This window comes from Numenius arquata, chromosome 4 (genome assembly GCF_964106895.1).
Source record: "Numenius arquata chromosome 4, bNumArq3.hap1.1, whole genome shotgun sequence".
NCBI lineage: Eukaryota > Metazoa > Chordata > Aves > Charadriiformes > Scolopacidae > Numenius > Numenius arquata.
The window spans coordinates 34393144-34405714 of record NC_133579.1 but is presented as its reverse complement, the minus strand read 5'-3'; the positions used below and the strand labels follow the sequence as shown (position 1 = coordinate 34405714).

Here is a 12571-nt window from a genome sequence, read left to right as displayed (position 1 = left end):
AGTAACAATATATAGATGTGTAGCAGTTTACCATTTCAATGACATCGTGAGAAAAATACCTGAAAATATGATACTGCATGGATTTTGGGTTGTACAGACTGTAACCACAGAGATTCAGAATGAAACTGGAAGCGTTATAATGCAAGTGAGGGAAACGGAGGAGGACAGATCATAAAAGCCACCGTAGCTACAACCAGTAAATAAAAAAATCTGCAAAACATCATTGAAAAACATCTTTGTAATCATACAAATCCTTGGGACACTGCTAAGATTTGGTATTGGAAACATGCAAAGATAAATGCCCATTAAACAAAATTCAGGACAACATCCTCAGCTGCACCAGATGTGGTATAACTCAGAAAAGGGTAGCCCCGAAGCACCCTTCCTTTCTGTGCTCACAGGGCTGCAATGGGACTACTTCAGCCCTGTGGTCTGAGCACTGAGCCCAGCCACACCAGCCGCCCCTGCCCCAGTAAGGACTGCTTCTCTGAGCAGTGGCTAGCCAGGAGGGCTGCGTCTTTCAGCCCTGCCTAAATACATCTCTGCACTGGAAGAAAAAGCATCACAGAGAGGATTTGTGGCAGGCAGCGAGATCCCTTGCTCCTGTGACACAGCAGCCTGGGCGTTGAGAGAAGTAGTGTAATAGATTGCAGGATGGGTTATTTCTTTGTCAAGGTAAGAGCCTAAATTTGAGAAAGTATCTGTGAAAATCTTCCCCTGAGACTCTTCAACTACCTAGAAAGAAGGAACTTTTTGTTATCAGAAAGCCTCAAACGTAACCTCTGCAGAACACCAAAGATTTATGAAGAATCAGAACCACTTACACAGCTTCAGCATCCTGCATTAGCTCTAATCCCGATGAATGACTTTGTAGTCACAGACTGTCCTCCCAGAATTACATGGAGCTGGAATGGAGAAAGTGCTCTTCTCTATTCAGCCCTTTCTCTACACTACCCTCTCTTCAAAATCCTCTAATATGTTTCCCAGTCTCTGTGCAGAGTCCAGAACGCTTGAGCAGCTGTGTAGAACAGGCTTACTAAACATGCTTCCCATGGAAGGGGAAGATGACGACTGTGAGGAGCACCCATTTCATGCTCAGATGTTGTGATAACAGGCAATCTGGGCAAGAGAAAGGAAAGAGCGAAACACAGACCTCTGGATGAAATCCCCTACTCATATTGCTAGTTAAAAAAAAGAAGGGGGAACACAGACATAAGGAAGAAATACAGGAAAAAAATATCAACAAATAAAAAAGATTGTATAAGATAACAAGCTCTCCACAGAGCGACAGCACTTGGAGCCAGGCTAGTGTCATTTTTGGGACCATAAAGGAATTCAACACATCTTGGCTGGAAGGTCATAGTTTCTCTTCATAAGAACATAGAGGCTGAGAACAATGGCCACAACATGTCTGCTATATATTTTTTCTTACGAAGTTAAGTAGGGATAATTTTTTCCCCGTATATCTTTTAATTTTATTCCTGCCAACAACTTGTATAACAAATCCAGAGAAGAACAGGCGTGGTGTTGTTCTTAAAATACTGCTGTGTTTTATACATGAAAAAAACCTTGTGAAAATAACCCATATAGCTTGGCCAAATGGTTAACAGGAAAACACAGTTACGTGCAAGTATCTGAATGATGTAAGCTAGAAGAAAGGGAGAAGAACAAATGGACATACAGTCTGAGATGCCTATGGTAAATAGAAGAAAAATCAAACAAAAGAAAAGATAAATCTAACAGCAGAGGAAGTAATTGCAAAAAAATTGTAAAAGCCACACTTCTCAAGTTGTTTAAACTCCCCCCCACCAATCACTTTTTATAAAGCCTTTAGATGGAGAAGCCAAAGCCTGGCAAGGAGACACATTACTTCATTTTGTTGATGTTTTACATTTTTCTGTGTCTATCACCCAACAGTCAACCACAGCTGGGAAAGCAAGAGCCTGTGTCGCCAGTAAGACATCTATTACCTGTACCACAAAAGCCTCTTGTATCATTTGTGTTAGGCTGACATTTCCGTTCTTCCTCTATGCGTGTACTGAGCATTCTTTCTTTCATATCTTCATCTTTACTCTTTCTAATTTTTCTCCTCTGATATTCTTTCTTCTAAATGGAAGCTGAATTAAAAGGGTCTACTGCTCAGCCTACGAACTGTAACTTTTGGTGTCAGAATACGTATATATACCAAAATGCAAGGCATTGCCCACTTAGTACAGTCTGAAAACATGCATATTTTAAATGATATTTTAATATAAAAATAAAACAATCTTTCATAAGCAATGGTATAACTTTCAGGAGTCAAATCTACGTTTATCTCACATATAATGAGATTCTCCCTGGCCTATTTTGTATCTTCTCACAGGGCTCTCTACACCTGGATTGTCTCTCCATTCTTGCTCTCTTCACAGTGCTGAAATTGTCTCCATCCATTACCTTTTGACACCTTAATATACATCGTTTCAATTTCATAGTTTCAAATTACTTTCACTTAGAAGCAGTGTAGAAGGAATCCCATCACTGGTTAAGAGAAATGTCTTTACTATCCTTTTTTTTGGATGGTGACTGAACAACTGTCATAACCACTCAAATAACTGACTCATCTTCCAGACCACAGAACGCAACCTCAGAACAAAAAGGTCCTCACTCCTGTTTACTTCATTCTTTTGCCTCTACTGCTGTTGTACAGGATTGCCCTGCCCTCCAAAAGTGTTGCCATTCAGCAGAAAAAGCGTCCATAATGACGTCCTTCTTTGGAAGTCCTGTGCTTCATTCATACAGCCAATTTATAAGAAAATTGAATTTGCTGTCAAAAAGATCTGTCTTTGGACTTCATACGTGGCCTGTTTTTTTTTGATCTTGCAACAGCTCTGCAATTTTTTTTCTGTGTCATATAAAATAAATTGCAATAAATCACTGCCATTGCATTTGCTGGTGTTAGCACATCGAAGGGAGCACTGCACGTACCACAGCATTAACCACAGTGAGGACTGTGGTTGATAATGGCAGCACTTGCAAAGATGAATCACCAGCAGGGAAAGCCCTTCTAGAAAAAAACACAACCCCACGACCACCTCCCAAACAAACCCAAAAGAAACTGCATCAGAAAGAACACGAAGGGAAGAGATGGGAGCGTAATGGGGAAGAACAGTATGTTTTGTAACGTACCCTAACTTGAATATGTTGCTCACTGTATGGACTTGCCCTCACGAATCATGATCTGAAAATACTTTATTGAATAATGGGATGCTCAGGTTTTTCAGTGAAAATGTTGTTCATTTTTCTCACTGCTTCAAATGATGGTTGTACACCTTCCTGTAAAACAGTTTTTCACACATCAGAAGTTCTTAGGAATCTTTACGGAGTTCTGTATTTCACATTTTCTTAACCCTTGCCCCACTAGATTAAATGATTGCCTGGGGAAGGATTACCTTTATTTGTGCTCTGCTACTATCTACTATTCCAGGCCCCCAAACTCTGTGGGGACCTCCATGTGAATGCTTTCTTACAAATCATGTCCATCACCCCTTATTGACAACAAAGGCAAGAAACATACCACTGTAACACACAGGACAGAACAAAAGAGAACAGTGCTCCAAGACAGGAACGATTTCCTTGAACTGCTTCCCACCCTATGTGCAGGTAAAGAGGACGAGCCTTATTTTTTTCTTGTAGCGAGGGAGAGGCTGAAATACTCCTGCTACACCATCAAGTACAGCCAACGGATTGGCTGGCTCGCTACATTTTAAGAGCTTTATTAATTGTTGAAAAGCTCTTCCCCTCAGAATGACTCCAAGTGAACAGTAGACAGTGTTGGCAGCAGCACACGACCCTCCTGTTTTGGTATTCTAGTTGAATACAAGATGGGCCTGGAGAGGACAAGCACAATGGCTTTTGAGGAAGAAGTCACCTTCTTTCCAACTTCTTAATGGTCAAGGCTCAGACAACTGGAGGGCCAGTCCACAACCACTTGCTCAAACAGCCAGTCAGCTGGAAAATACCGCTGTTCTTCACAAGCAAAGGGATCAGTTACTACAGTGGTCCTTGTGCAACTTCCTTAATTTTCACATCTTCTGTGAAGAGTAAGTTATGAACTATATTAACCACAGACAAGGTCTTTTCCCTAAGCCCCAGCATAACAATCCAAACAATACCTGTCAGTCGCCTTTTGTCTCAATAGCAGGGAGCAACTCCAACCCTTGCCTTCATTCGGGAAATGGTAAATAGGAAGAGATGGAAATAAAAATAAACACTGTAACCTTATGTTTAAAGCTGTTTCCTTATAAGTACCCAATGTAAGAATACCCAGAGTACCTTAAATTTCAAAAGAATGTTAGGGTATTCTGAGAGGGGAAAATATATTCATATTTTAGAATACTGTGCATGTCTGAAAGTTAAACAAATCAGAACCACCTACAAATGAACAATACGATTTTCCCCTTGGTGGACTCAACTACTGTTTCCCTAAACGTGAAGAGTCAAAGTGTGTTCACTCCCAGCTGGGCACCTATCCCGTACCTGAACATTCACATTAAAAAACCCTCTTCCCAGTGCGCATTACTCATAAATGTGCTTAGTCAGACTGATTCTCTGCCCCTTTGAATTAGGGTGAGTTAGGAAAGGGTCTGTTAAAGGATGATACAGGCCATTCTTTTGTGATGGTCTGCAGTTTTCTCTCCCAATACATTTTCTTTTTATTTAGCACTTCCATTTTTATCCTGTGTTCCTCTTCGGCCATCTCACACTCTCTTTCTATTTGCTGTATTTTTGCCACATGAACTTCATTCATTTGGATTAACTGCAGTTGCAAAATTGACATTTGCTGATGATGTTCTTCCTCATGCATCTTTTTCAGAGCACTTTCCTGAGATGCTTTACTTCTGTAGTTCTTATCTGCTGCTATTCTGACATCAGAACATGAAGGCTCAGGTTGGGAGGTACCTTCACACACTGGGAAATGTACCAGCTCTTTCTCTTCATCACAAAGTTCTCTATTTGAGACAACAAATGACTCTGCAAAACATAAGAGGAAAAAGCATTATAGTATTCCCTTCTCCCTCAAGAAACACGAACTTGTGATAATATAGTTATTCATGTATGCATCTAAACCTTGTGCTTCTGTACCATAGTACAGGAGGCACTACATAATGCAGTCCTATTACAGAATACTAAGGGTATAATGGTCTGAACTGAACCACTTTGGGGTCTGTTGACAGACCTCCATGGCAATAATGGGAGCTCAGAATACTAAAGTGGAGACATTTATAAGTGGACACCTAAATATAGATGAAGCCTAACCTTAGGAGCTGAACCTTAATGCAGCTCTTTAAGCCAAATCCGCATGTGACTTGCAATGTTTCCATGAAAGATTTGAGGGTCAGGTAAAGAGCTGTATCAACATGAATACCAAGAGACTGAGGGAATACTAGGAAGAATACTACTTATTCTTTCCTTATCTCTACTGTACATGTCATAAACACACTGGTGCACATTTTTAGGAAAAAAGTTTACATTATTCTAACTTTGAGAAAGGTATTCTGAAACAAAAGAAGCTACTCATGAAATAAAATAGTTACCACTGCAAATAAGGGTCTCAAAATACATTCCTTTACAAATCCTAAGCACTACTTACGGTAAATACATTTATGAAAGAGACAATGTAAGAATGTTATCTAGCAATGTAGTTACTGTTGTCTTTTGAGCAAGGACAGTCTCCTCTGTGTGATCCTGACATAATAAAGTTTGCGAGAAACCACTGTAGCCACCCTCCCTTCTGGTTTTGGATGATTCCTTCTGTGTATGCTTGCCAAACCAAGAAGAATGTAGTGCTGAACTTTTTCAGAAAGGCCATTCTCCAATGTGGACTGCAGTGTGAAATATGGCTCTACGTACTCTTTTTGGTCCTTGAAAACAAAGGAGGAAAGACCTACAGGGAACTCTTGCAGCAGACAATTGTGTATCAATTTGCTGTTGGTATCTCTCCCTTTTTTTTTTTTTTTAAACGCTCAGACAACCTTTTCCCAGCAAAGTGATACTTTATAAAGGATCAAAATATCCTTGGGACTGTTGTCTGGTAAACCAGCATGATAGCTACTGTGATGCTTGCCACAAAGCAGCAGATATGTCAAGAAGTGATGGGAAAAAAAAATTGAGTAAACCTCAGTTTAATTCCTGGGGGCCTAGGGAAATACATGCAGTCTTGTAATATCATAGCTCTGAAATTACTTTTCTATAACCAGCAGTCACAACTAAGTGGAGAGATTTAGACTGCTGAAAGAGAACCACTGGCAAAATCACACAGAAATGAATACTACTTGCATCATTACAGTAACATGTATACCTTGACTAGAAGCATCAGGCTGATATTCAGGATCTTCTTCTGGTGGGCTCTGCAAAAAGTACATTTGCTCAGGCATTATGCTGGCAATCTTCTCTTTCCCTATGATGTGAGTATTTATAAGTGGACTAATACTTCTTTTTACCTTCTCCCGCCTTTCATGTGCCATTATCTTTTTTGTCCGTGCCTTGATATTTTCCCAGCATTTCTTTAACTGCTTGAAGTCTCGCAGTGATACACTGGGCTGTGAATTATATTCATGGGCTAGTGCTTGCCAGGTACGTTGTTTCAGAGCAATAGTTCTTGCATCACTTTTTTTACATTCAAGCACATATTTGTATTTTTCAACTAATGCAAGCAGCACACTCTTCTCCACTTCTGAGAAGTATTTAGCAGGCTTTATTATTTCGTTTTGCATTTTCTATTGTTGTTCCAAGAAGCCAAAAAATCCTATGAAAACAAGGTTGAAAGCAAAAAAACAAAGACAAATTAGAACTAGTTACAGTATTGAGAAACTCTGTTTCAGCAAATAACTCCTAAGCATAGCTGATTCTAACACACTTCATTTTCTAGAATAGCTTCTGAATAGTTCTGGAGTACATAATGAAACATTCAGGTAAAACATAGTATAATTATATGCTGTTTTCTATTGCCACTTTAGAGGCTACACAGTTACAGAATTAGTATAACATAATGAGGAGAAGCTTCTTGTCTTTGTTACAATTTGTCTTGATAGAAAATACTCAGTATTCAATTTACTTAGTAACTTGTTTTTAATAACTTGTTTTCCTATTCATTGCACTTCGTTACACCTGGAGAGTTTTCGAAGCACTCAACTGTGGAACGAGCTCTGAAACCCGGCCCTTGATAGCTTCAGGTTTAAGACTAAAGCCACCTTCAGCAGATTTGGGTTTCCTCTCGTACACAAAAGACCCTCTTCTGCCCTTGCAGACCACATATAACTAATTTCTCCTGTCTCTCTGCAATATCTGAAAGTTGTATGGGAAATGATAGTAAGTTATCTTTTAAAAGACTTCTGTCTGTTTGGTTCTCCCCCACGCTCAGCCCTCCTTGACTGGCATCCAACAGGCAGCAGCATCCTGACCAGTATTACAATACTGAGAAGAGGGAAGGGTTGCAAGAAGACACAAATTAATTACAGAACCTAACTGCTCTGAAGGTATAGGGCCTTCCCCCTTTACTGCCAACTCTGCATTTGTGGCACTTTTCCTTACGCTTGCACTGCTGGTCACTCTCAGGAGCAGGAGCAGGACCAGGCTAAAAAGAGTTTTGGACTCACTCAAGACAGCCACTGATATATACTTATACCATGTTAATGACTGCCTCTCTTCTCAAGCCTAGGACTTACTTACAAACTACCAGGGATATATGATATATATCATATGATATGATATATTCCCTGATACCAGGGAATTCTTAGCCATAAAAAAAAAATGAATAAAGCAGTGTCTCCTTGAATTATTAATACATGACTGTGCTGCAAAATATGTTTTTTTCTTTTTATCTTTCCACCTTCCCTCTCCCCCTTCTCTCCCCCTTCTCTCCCCCTTCCCTCCCACTACAACTGCATAGACCCAATTACTTTAACATTTTGGGTGGAAACTTCTGGAAGAAAAAGGGGAGCAACATTGTCTTAGCTCACATTTCTTCTGGCTTTAATCACGAAACCCAAAGACAAAATATATAAAGTAACTGGTTCTTATTCCTAACAGTCTAGGACTCTTCCAAAATGAATTTTCTAGTATTTTGCCCATTATTTTCACTACTTCCCCTCATACATTACTTGAAGATCAGATTTCCTCTTTCCAATATTTTTTTCCTTGACACCACTGCACTAGCTCTCTCTTTGTACCATTGTTGTAATTCCTTTCCTCCAAATGTCTTAATACTTAGAGTTATTCTCACCTTTTTCAGTGAAGGTAACCACTTATATTTACAAAGAAAGCTAACAGACAAGATAATGTCAAAATGAGAAACCAACTCTGACATAAGAACGGGAGCTTTCTCAAGTAGCCTATAAAATATGACAAAACCCAGCAAAACAAAGGTGAATCAAAGAATAGAGGAGGCAGTAGAACAAAGCCTAGAATAGTAAAACAGAAACAAAGTGAACAGAAATAAGCATCAGTCTGAGTTTAAGTTAAGTTGGGGGTTGGTCCCTTCCAACCCAAACTATTCTATGTTGTCAGTAGCTAAGTTGTACCCCTACTGAAAAAAGAGGCAATAAACACTCAGTTTGTATGTTGTGTCACTGCTCAACTGGACATGTACTGACTAGACAGCAAGCAGCTACATGGTTCCGGGTGAGTCACAGTTCTGCTGTCTCCTACCAAATGCTGGTGTCAGGAGGACGTGGGAGAGCTGGAGTTTTTGCAGCAGATAGGATTTAGGGGACAAAGGGAAAGATCCATAGGAAACCAGACTTTATTAGTTCTGCTGCTTGCAGAACAGTTTGTTTATTTTGCAAGAAAAAAAAAAAGATGGAAGAAGGAATAGAGCTGGATGGCTGAGCGTAAGAAAGACAGTTCCCTGATCCAGCATTTCCTCCATCACACTATATCCAGTTATTTATTACTCTCTGTGAAAACTTAAGACACTCCATGTGTTGGTGACAGTAATTCTTGAACACCTGTAATCCTACAGAACAAAGTGTATGTAAACAAACTTGAAAGTGTCACATATCAATCACTATAATGTCTAGTTCTAACAGAGGAGAATATCTGCTTCAGAAGTTCCCTAAATAAAAGAGAAATTAAAAAAAATAAGCAAAAAGTCAGGAAATGGGCATCCTAACAAAGAGATACTGAAAACTGGCAATTTTGCTCCATGAAACAGCTCCCAAAACATGTAAAATAAGAGAGACCTATAGTGAAACAGACTCTATCTACCAGTCTATTTTACTTACGTGCTTGTTATACCATCATAAACCATTGAGCTGCTTTGGACAGCTGCTGAAATTAAATTCTTGAGACTAAATACTGATGCTTTAACTTGTCTTAGCCTCAGTTTCACTGAGGAACAGGACAAAAAGCAGCCCCACCAGCAAATCAGAAGATCCAACAGCTTATGACCATGAAAAACCAGGATCAGAGACTCCATGTGATCAGAAATGGCTGATTCTACCTTTCAGTCACTTTGTAAATCTTATTTTTAGCTTTGAAAAGGTGTGAGAATCTCAAGCCAAAAATCATGACAGGTTTGTGTATAGAAAATCTCTTTAGTTAGAAAAACAGTGGATTTTCCAGAACTTTGGAGAATAAGTTCAAAAAGTTAAACAATGATACAGGCACTTCTGGATTCCAGGTGCTAAATATTTAGCTACAGAGATTGGCAGAGATCAACTAATATCAGTAAATGTTTAAAACATTTCCAAAAATGACTTCATATATATTAACAACCTGTGTACTAGGATAAAAGCTCATCTTTCATGAATGCAGCCACAGCAAACTCTTAAGTATCACTTTCATACCACACTATCATTTATTACTATTATTTTTACTGTGGTAGCATCTGAGATCCCCAGTCATAAACTCAAATAGTGTACATTTAAGAATGGAAACGTAGGTCCCACTCTGAGAAGAATACAATATATTAGTCTTCCCTTCCTCCATACATATTCCTAACTATTTTTTCCTACAGATACACACTGTACTTGTGTCCCTTCCATGAAAAAGCCGGGATCACGATCTAGGATGCATAAAAGAACTTAAGAACTGCTGAAAGCAGTTTAATGCATTTACTACACCAAAGAGTTCTTGAAGATTCTTTACAAGCTCTTACACACTTAGCCTGCTTGCTCCAATATATTAAAGCCCACTTTCAATTAGGTGAACAGAAAGCATTCTGAGACGTCAGAGAACTTAGAATACTGAGAAGGTGCAGTAAAACACCAGCACATATTTATATTCACCTCTTTTTCTTTATGCATATCAATCACGCTCTGACAGTCCACTAGCTACTCTGTGGAATATAAGAAAGGACTCTCACAAGCCCAAACAATTTCCATTTTGAGGCTGAAAGATCCTTCCAGGACATACGCCCAGGATATAATTTAGTGTGTAGGAATTTGTGCTGAAATGGAAGTAGTTCACTGTGTGTAGCTCAACAGGATTGATTTGGCCATGTGTAGGCACATGAGGACAGTTGCACAGTCAATTCTAAGAAACAAAGAACGGAAGGCTTTTCTCACTCGTACAGGTGCCCAGGCCCTAAGACGTGCAGCAAGGAAGTACTTTATCCTAAATATCTTCTCCTAACATGGCTAAACTCACAACTTGCCTTAAACAAATCAGTGTCTTAAGTACTGGTCCTGTCATACAAACCTTTATCACTGTAAAAAACCAAACATATCTCTCAACTCCTCATTTTCACTTGGAAATGTTGCGTGGGGTTCTTCTTTTAAAGACTATAAGGAATGTGCTATGATCTGCTGGAAGAATATCTTGAGAAAAAATTGTGAAGAAGTGCACATATGTTCATAAATATGTATATATGTATTATTTTGCTTGCACACACCTAAACATACACCCAAACTCCAACCAGTTGCAAAGAAGCCCATTAAAAAAAAAAAAGAACCCCCAAAGCTTCAGGTTGGCATGTGTGAGCATTTGCAGTCCCTGAAATATTTTTTTAGGCCTAAGAAAACAAAAAGAGAAATTTATGGTGGAAGATTTAACCCAAATGTTAGGGTTACACTAACCAAACCCAAAGAAAATAGTTTGCCAGCAAACTGTGGTCACTTATGGTGTGAAAATGGTATTAATTCACCAATGCCAACAGGATTACTACCAGAAATAGTTAAGGATTGAAAAAAAAGAAAATTTATTTATCCAACTTAAACTGCAGGTAAAGCTTTAAGCATAGTCAGTAATTAACAGCATTGGAAACCAATAATAATACTGTCATTTTCATCCAGTGTTTGAGGGTGAAAGAAAGGAACAGAAGTGCAATGACCCAAGCGAGTCACAACAGGTTCGTATTTCATTTGAATAACAGAACCAGCAATAAACAGTGTCCTTCTTCCTCAAGTGTTAGGTTTTCCTCACAGAGCTTCCATCAGAGTGTTCCAGGCCTGACCCGGTCTACCTTGAGACTTGAAATCACTAGGTAATTAGACGCATCAAACAAATATGAATGAGATCCATATAGAAATTGTGTTACATGTAATCAGATTTAAAACAAAACAACCCCTTTGGGTGCTTTTTTCCCCATCTGTTTTAATACAAAGTAATAGTTAGCATGGATCATCCAGCTAATGAACATAATCTATTAGCAAAAATTCTCAGTGCTTTGCCTAAATTTCTCCTGGCAGATTTTATATACATATACACAGTCATGTATTTTTTAAATAGATATATAAATATTACATTATATATACGAACATATATTTTAAGCGGGTCATTCTGCTGCCTATGGAGGACATCCAAAGCAGTTTGTGCAAAGAAAGGTAATGGACGCAGGTTGTTATTTCGAACGACTGCCTGAAATTCATCAAAAATAGGCATAAACAGGAATCCTACCAGACTCTCCCGCACCCGAACTTCTCAAACACTAACTCGGGCTTGTTTTTATTTCCTCGCTATAGCTCCTCTTCTGCTGGAACGAGAACGGAGAGCAGGTCCCGGCTCGACAAAGAAGACCGCTCCACCCAGGGCGGGCATGCAGGCTGCGGCGGAGGGCGCGGATCCAGGGACATCTACGGCGGCGGGAGGGAGGGCGGACGGCCACGCTGTCACCCAGCGCCCGCCGAGACCGCGCTCAGCCCTGCCGGCGGGGACAACCCCACCCTGCAGCCCCCCGCTTTCTCCCTTCTCCTAACAAAGCGCCGACGACGACGACGACTTCCCTCCCCTCTCCTCCTCCTCCGCCTCCTCTTCTTCTTCTCCTCCTCCTCCTCCCCCGCGCTGGGCGGCCGGGCCTGCCTCCCTCACCGCCTCCCTCACCTCCTCGCCGGCAGGTCGCCGGCACTCCTTCAGCTCCCCGCAAACCCCGCGCTGGATTTCCGCCTCTCCAGAGCGCAGGCGGCGGCGGCCTCAACAGCCGGCGGCCTCTCCTGCTGTGCCGCAGAGAGGAATCGTCCCGGGGGACCCTGAGCCTTCAGGTGCGGCGGGGCTGCGGGGTGTGTTTGTGGTGTTTTGGGGAGCAAACACCCACCGGCCGCCGGGAAGGGGGTGAGCGGCCCCGTCTGCTTCTGACGCGGCCTCACGGCGCTAGCTA

At 40.6% G+C, this 12571-nt stretch overlaps 1 protein-coding gene across 1 annotated transcript; it reads right to left on the bottom strand.

Annotated features, from left to right (window-relative positions):
• Nucleotides 1-3212: 3212 nt before the first annotated feature.
• MSANTD3 (Myb/SANT DNA binding domain containing 3) lies at nucleotides 3213-12208 on the bottom strand. Its single transcript, XM_074146445.1, has 3 exons — nucleotides 11875-12208; nucleotides 6338-6784; nucleotides 3213-5010 (listed from the first exon to the last, which is right to left on the bottom strand). The coding sequence occupies exons 2-3, from the start codon at nucleotides 6750-6752 to the stop codon at nucleotides 4601-4603; spliced, it is 825 nt and encodes a 274-aa protein (XP_074002546.1). The 5' UTR covers nucleotides 6753-6784; nucleotides 11875-12208; the 3' UTR covers nucleotides 3213-4600.
• Nucleotides 12209-12571: the final 363 nt, after the last annotated feature.

Bases quoted from the DNA above. Each gene is read 5' to 3' on its own strand.
- MSANTD3 (XM_074146445.1), bottom strand. From the start codon at position 6,752: ATGCAAAACGAAATAATAAAGCCTGCTAAATACTTCTCAGAAGTGGAG. The intron at 5,011-6,337 runs GTATACATGTTA...TATGTTTTGCAG, and splicing joins GCCTGATGCTTCTAGTCAAG to AGTCATTTGTTGTCTCAAAT.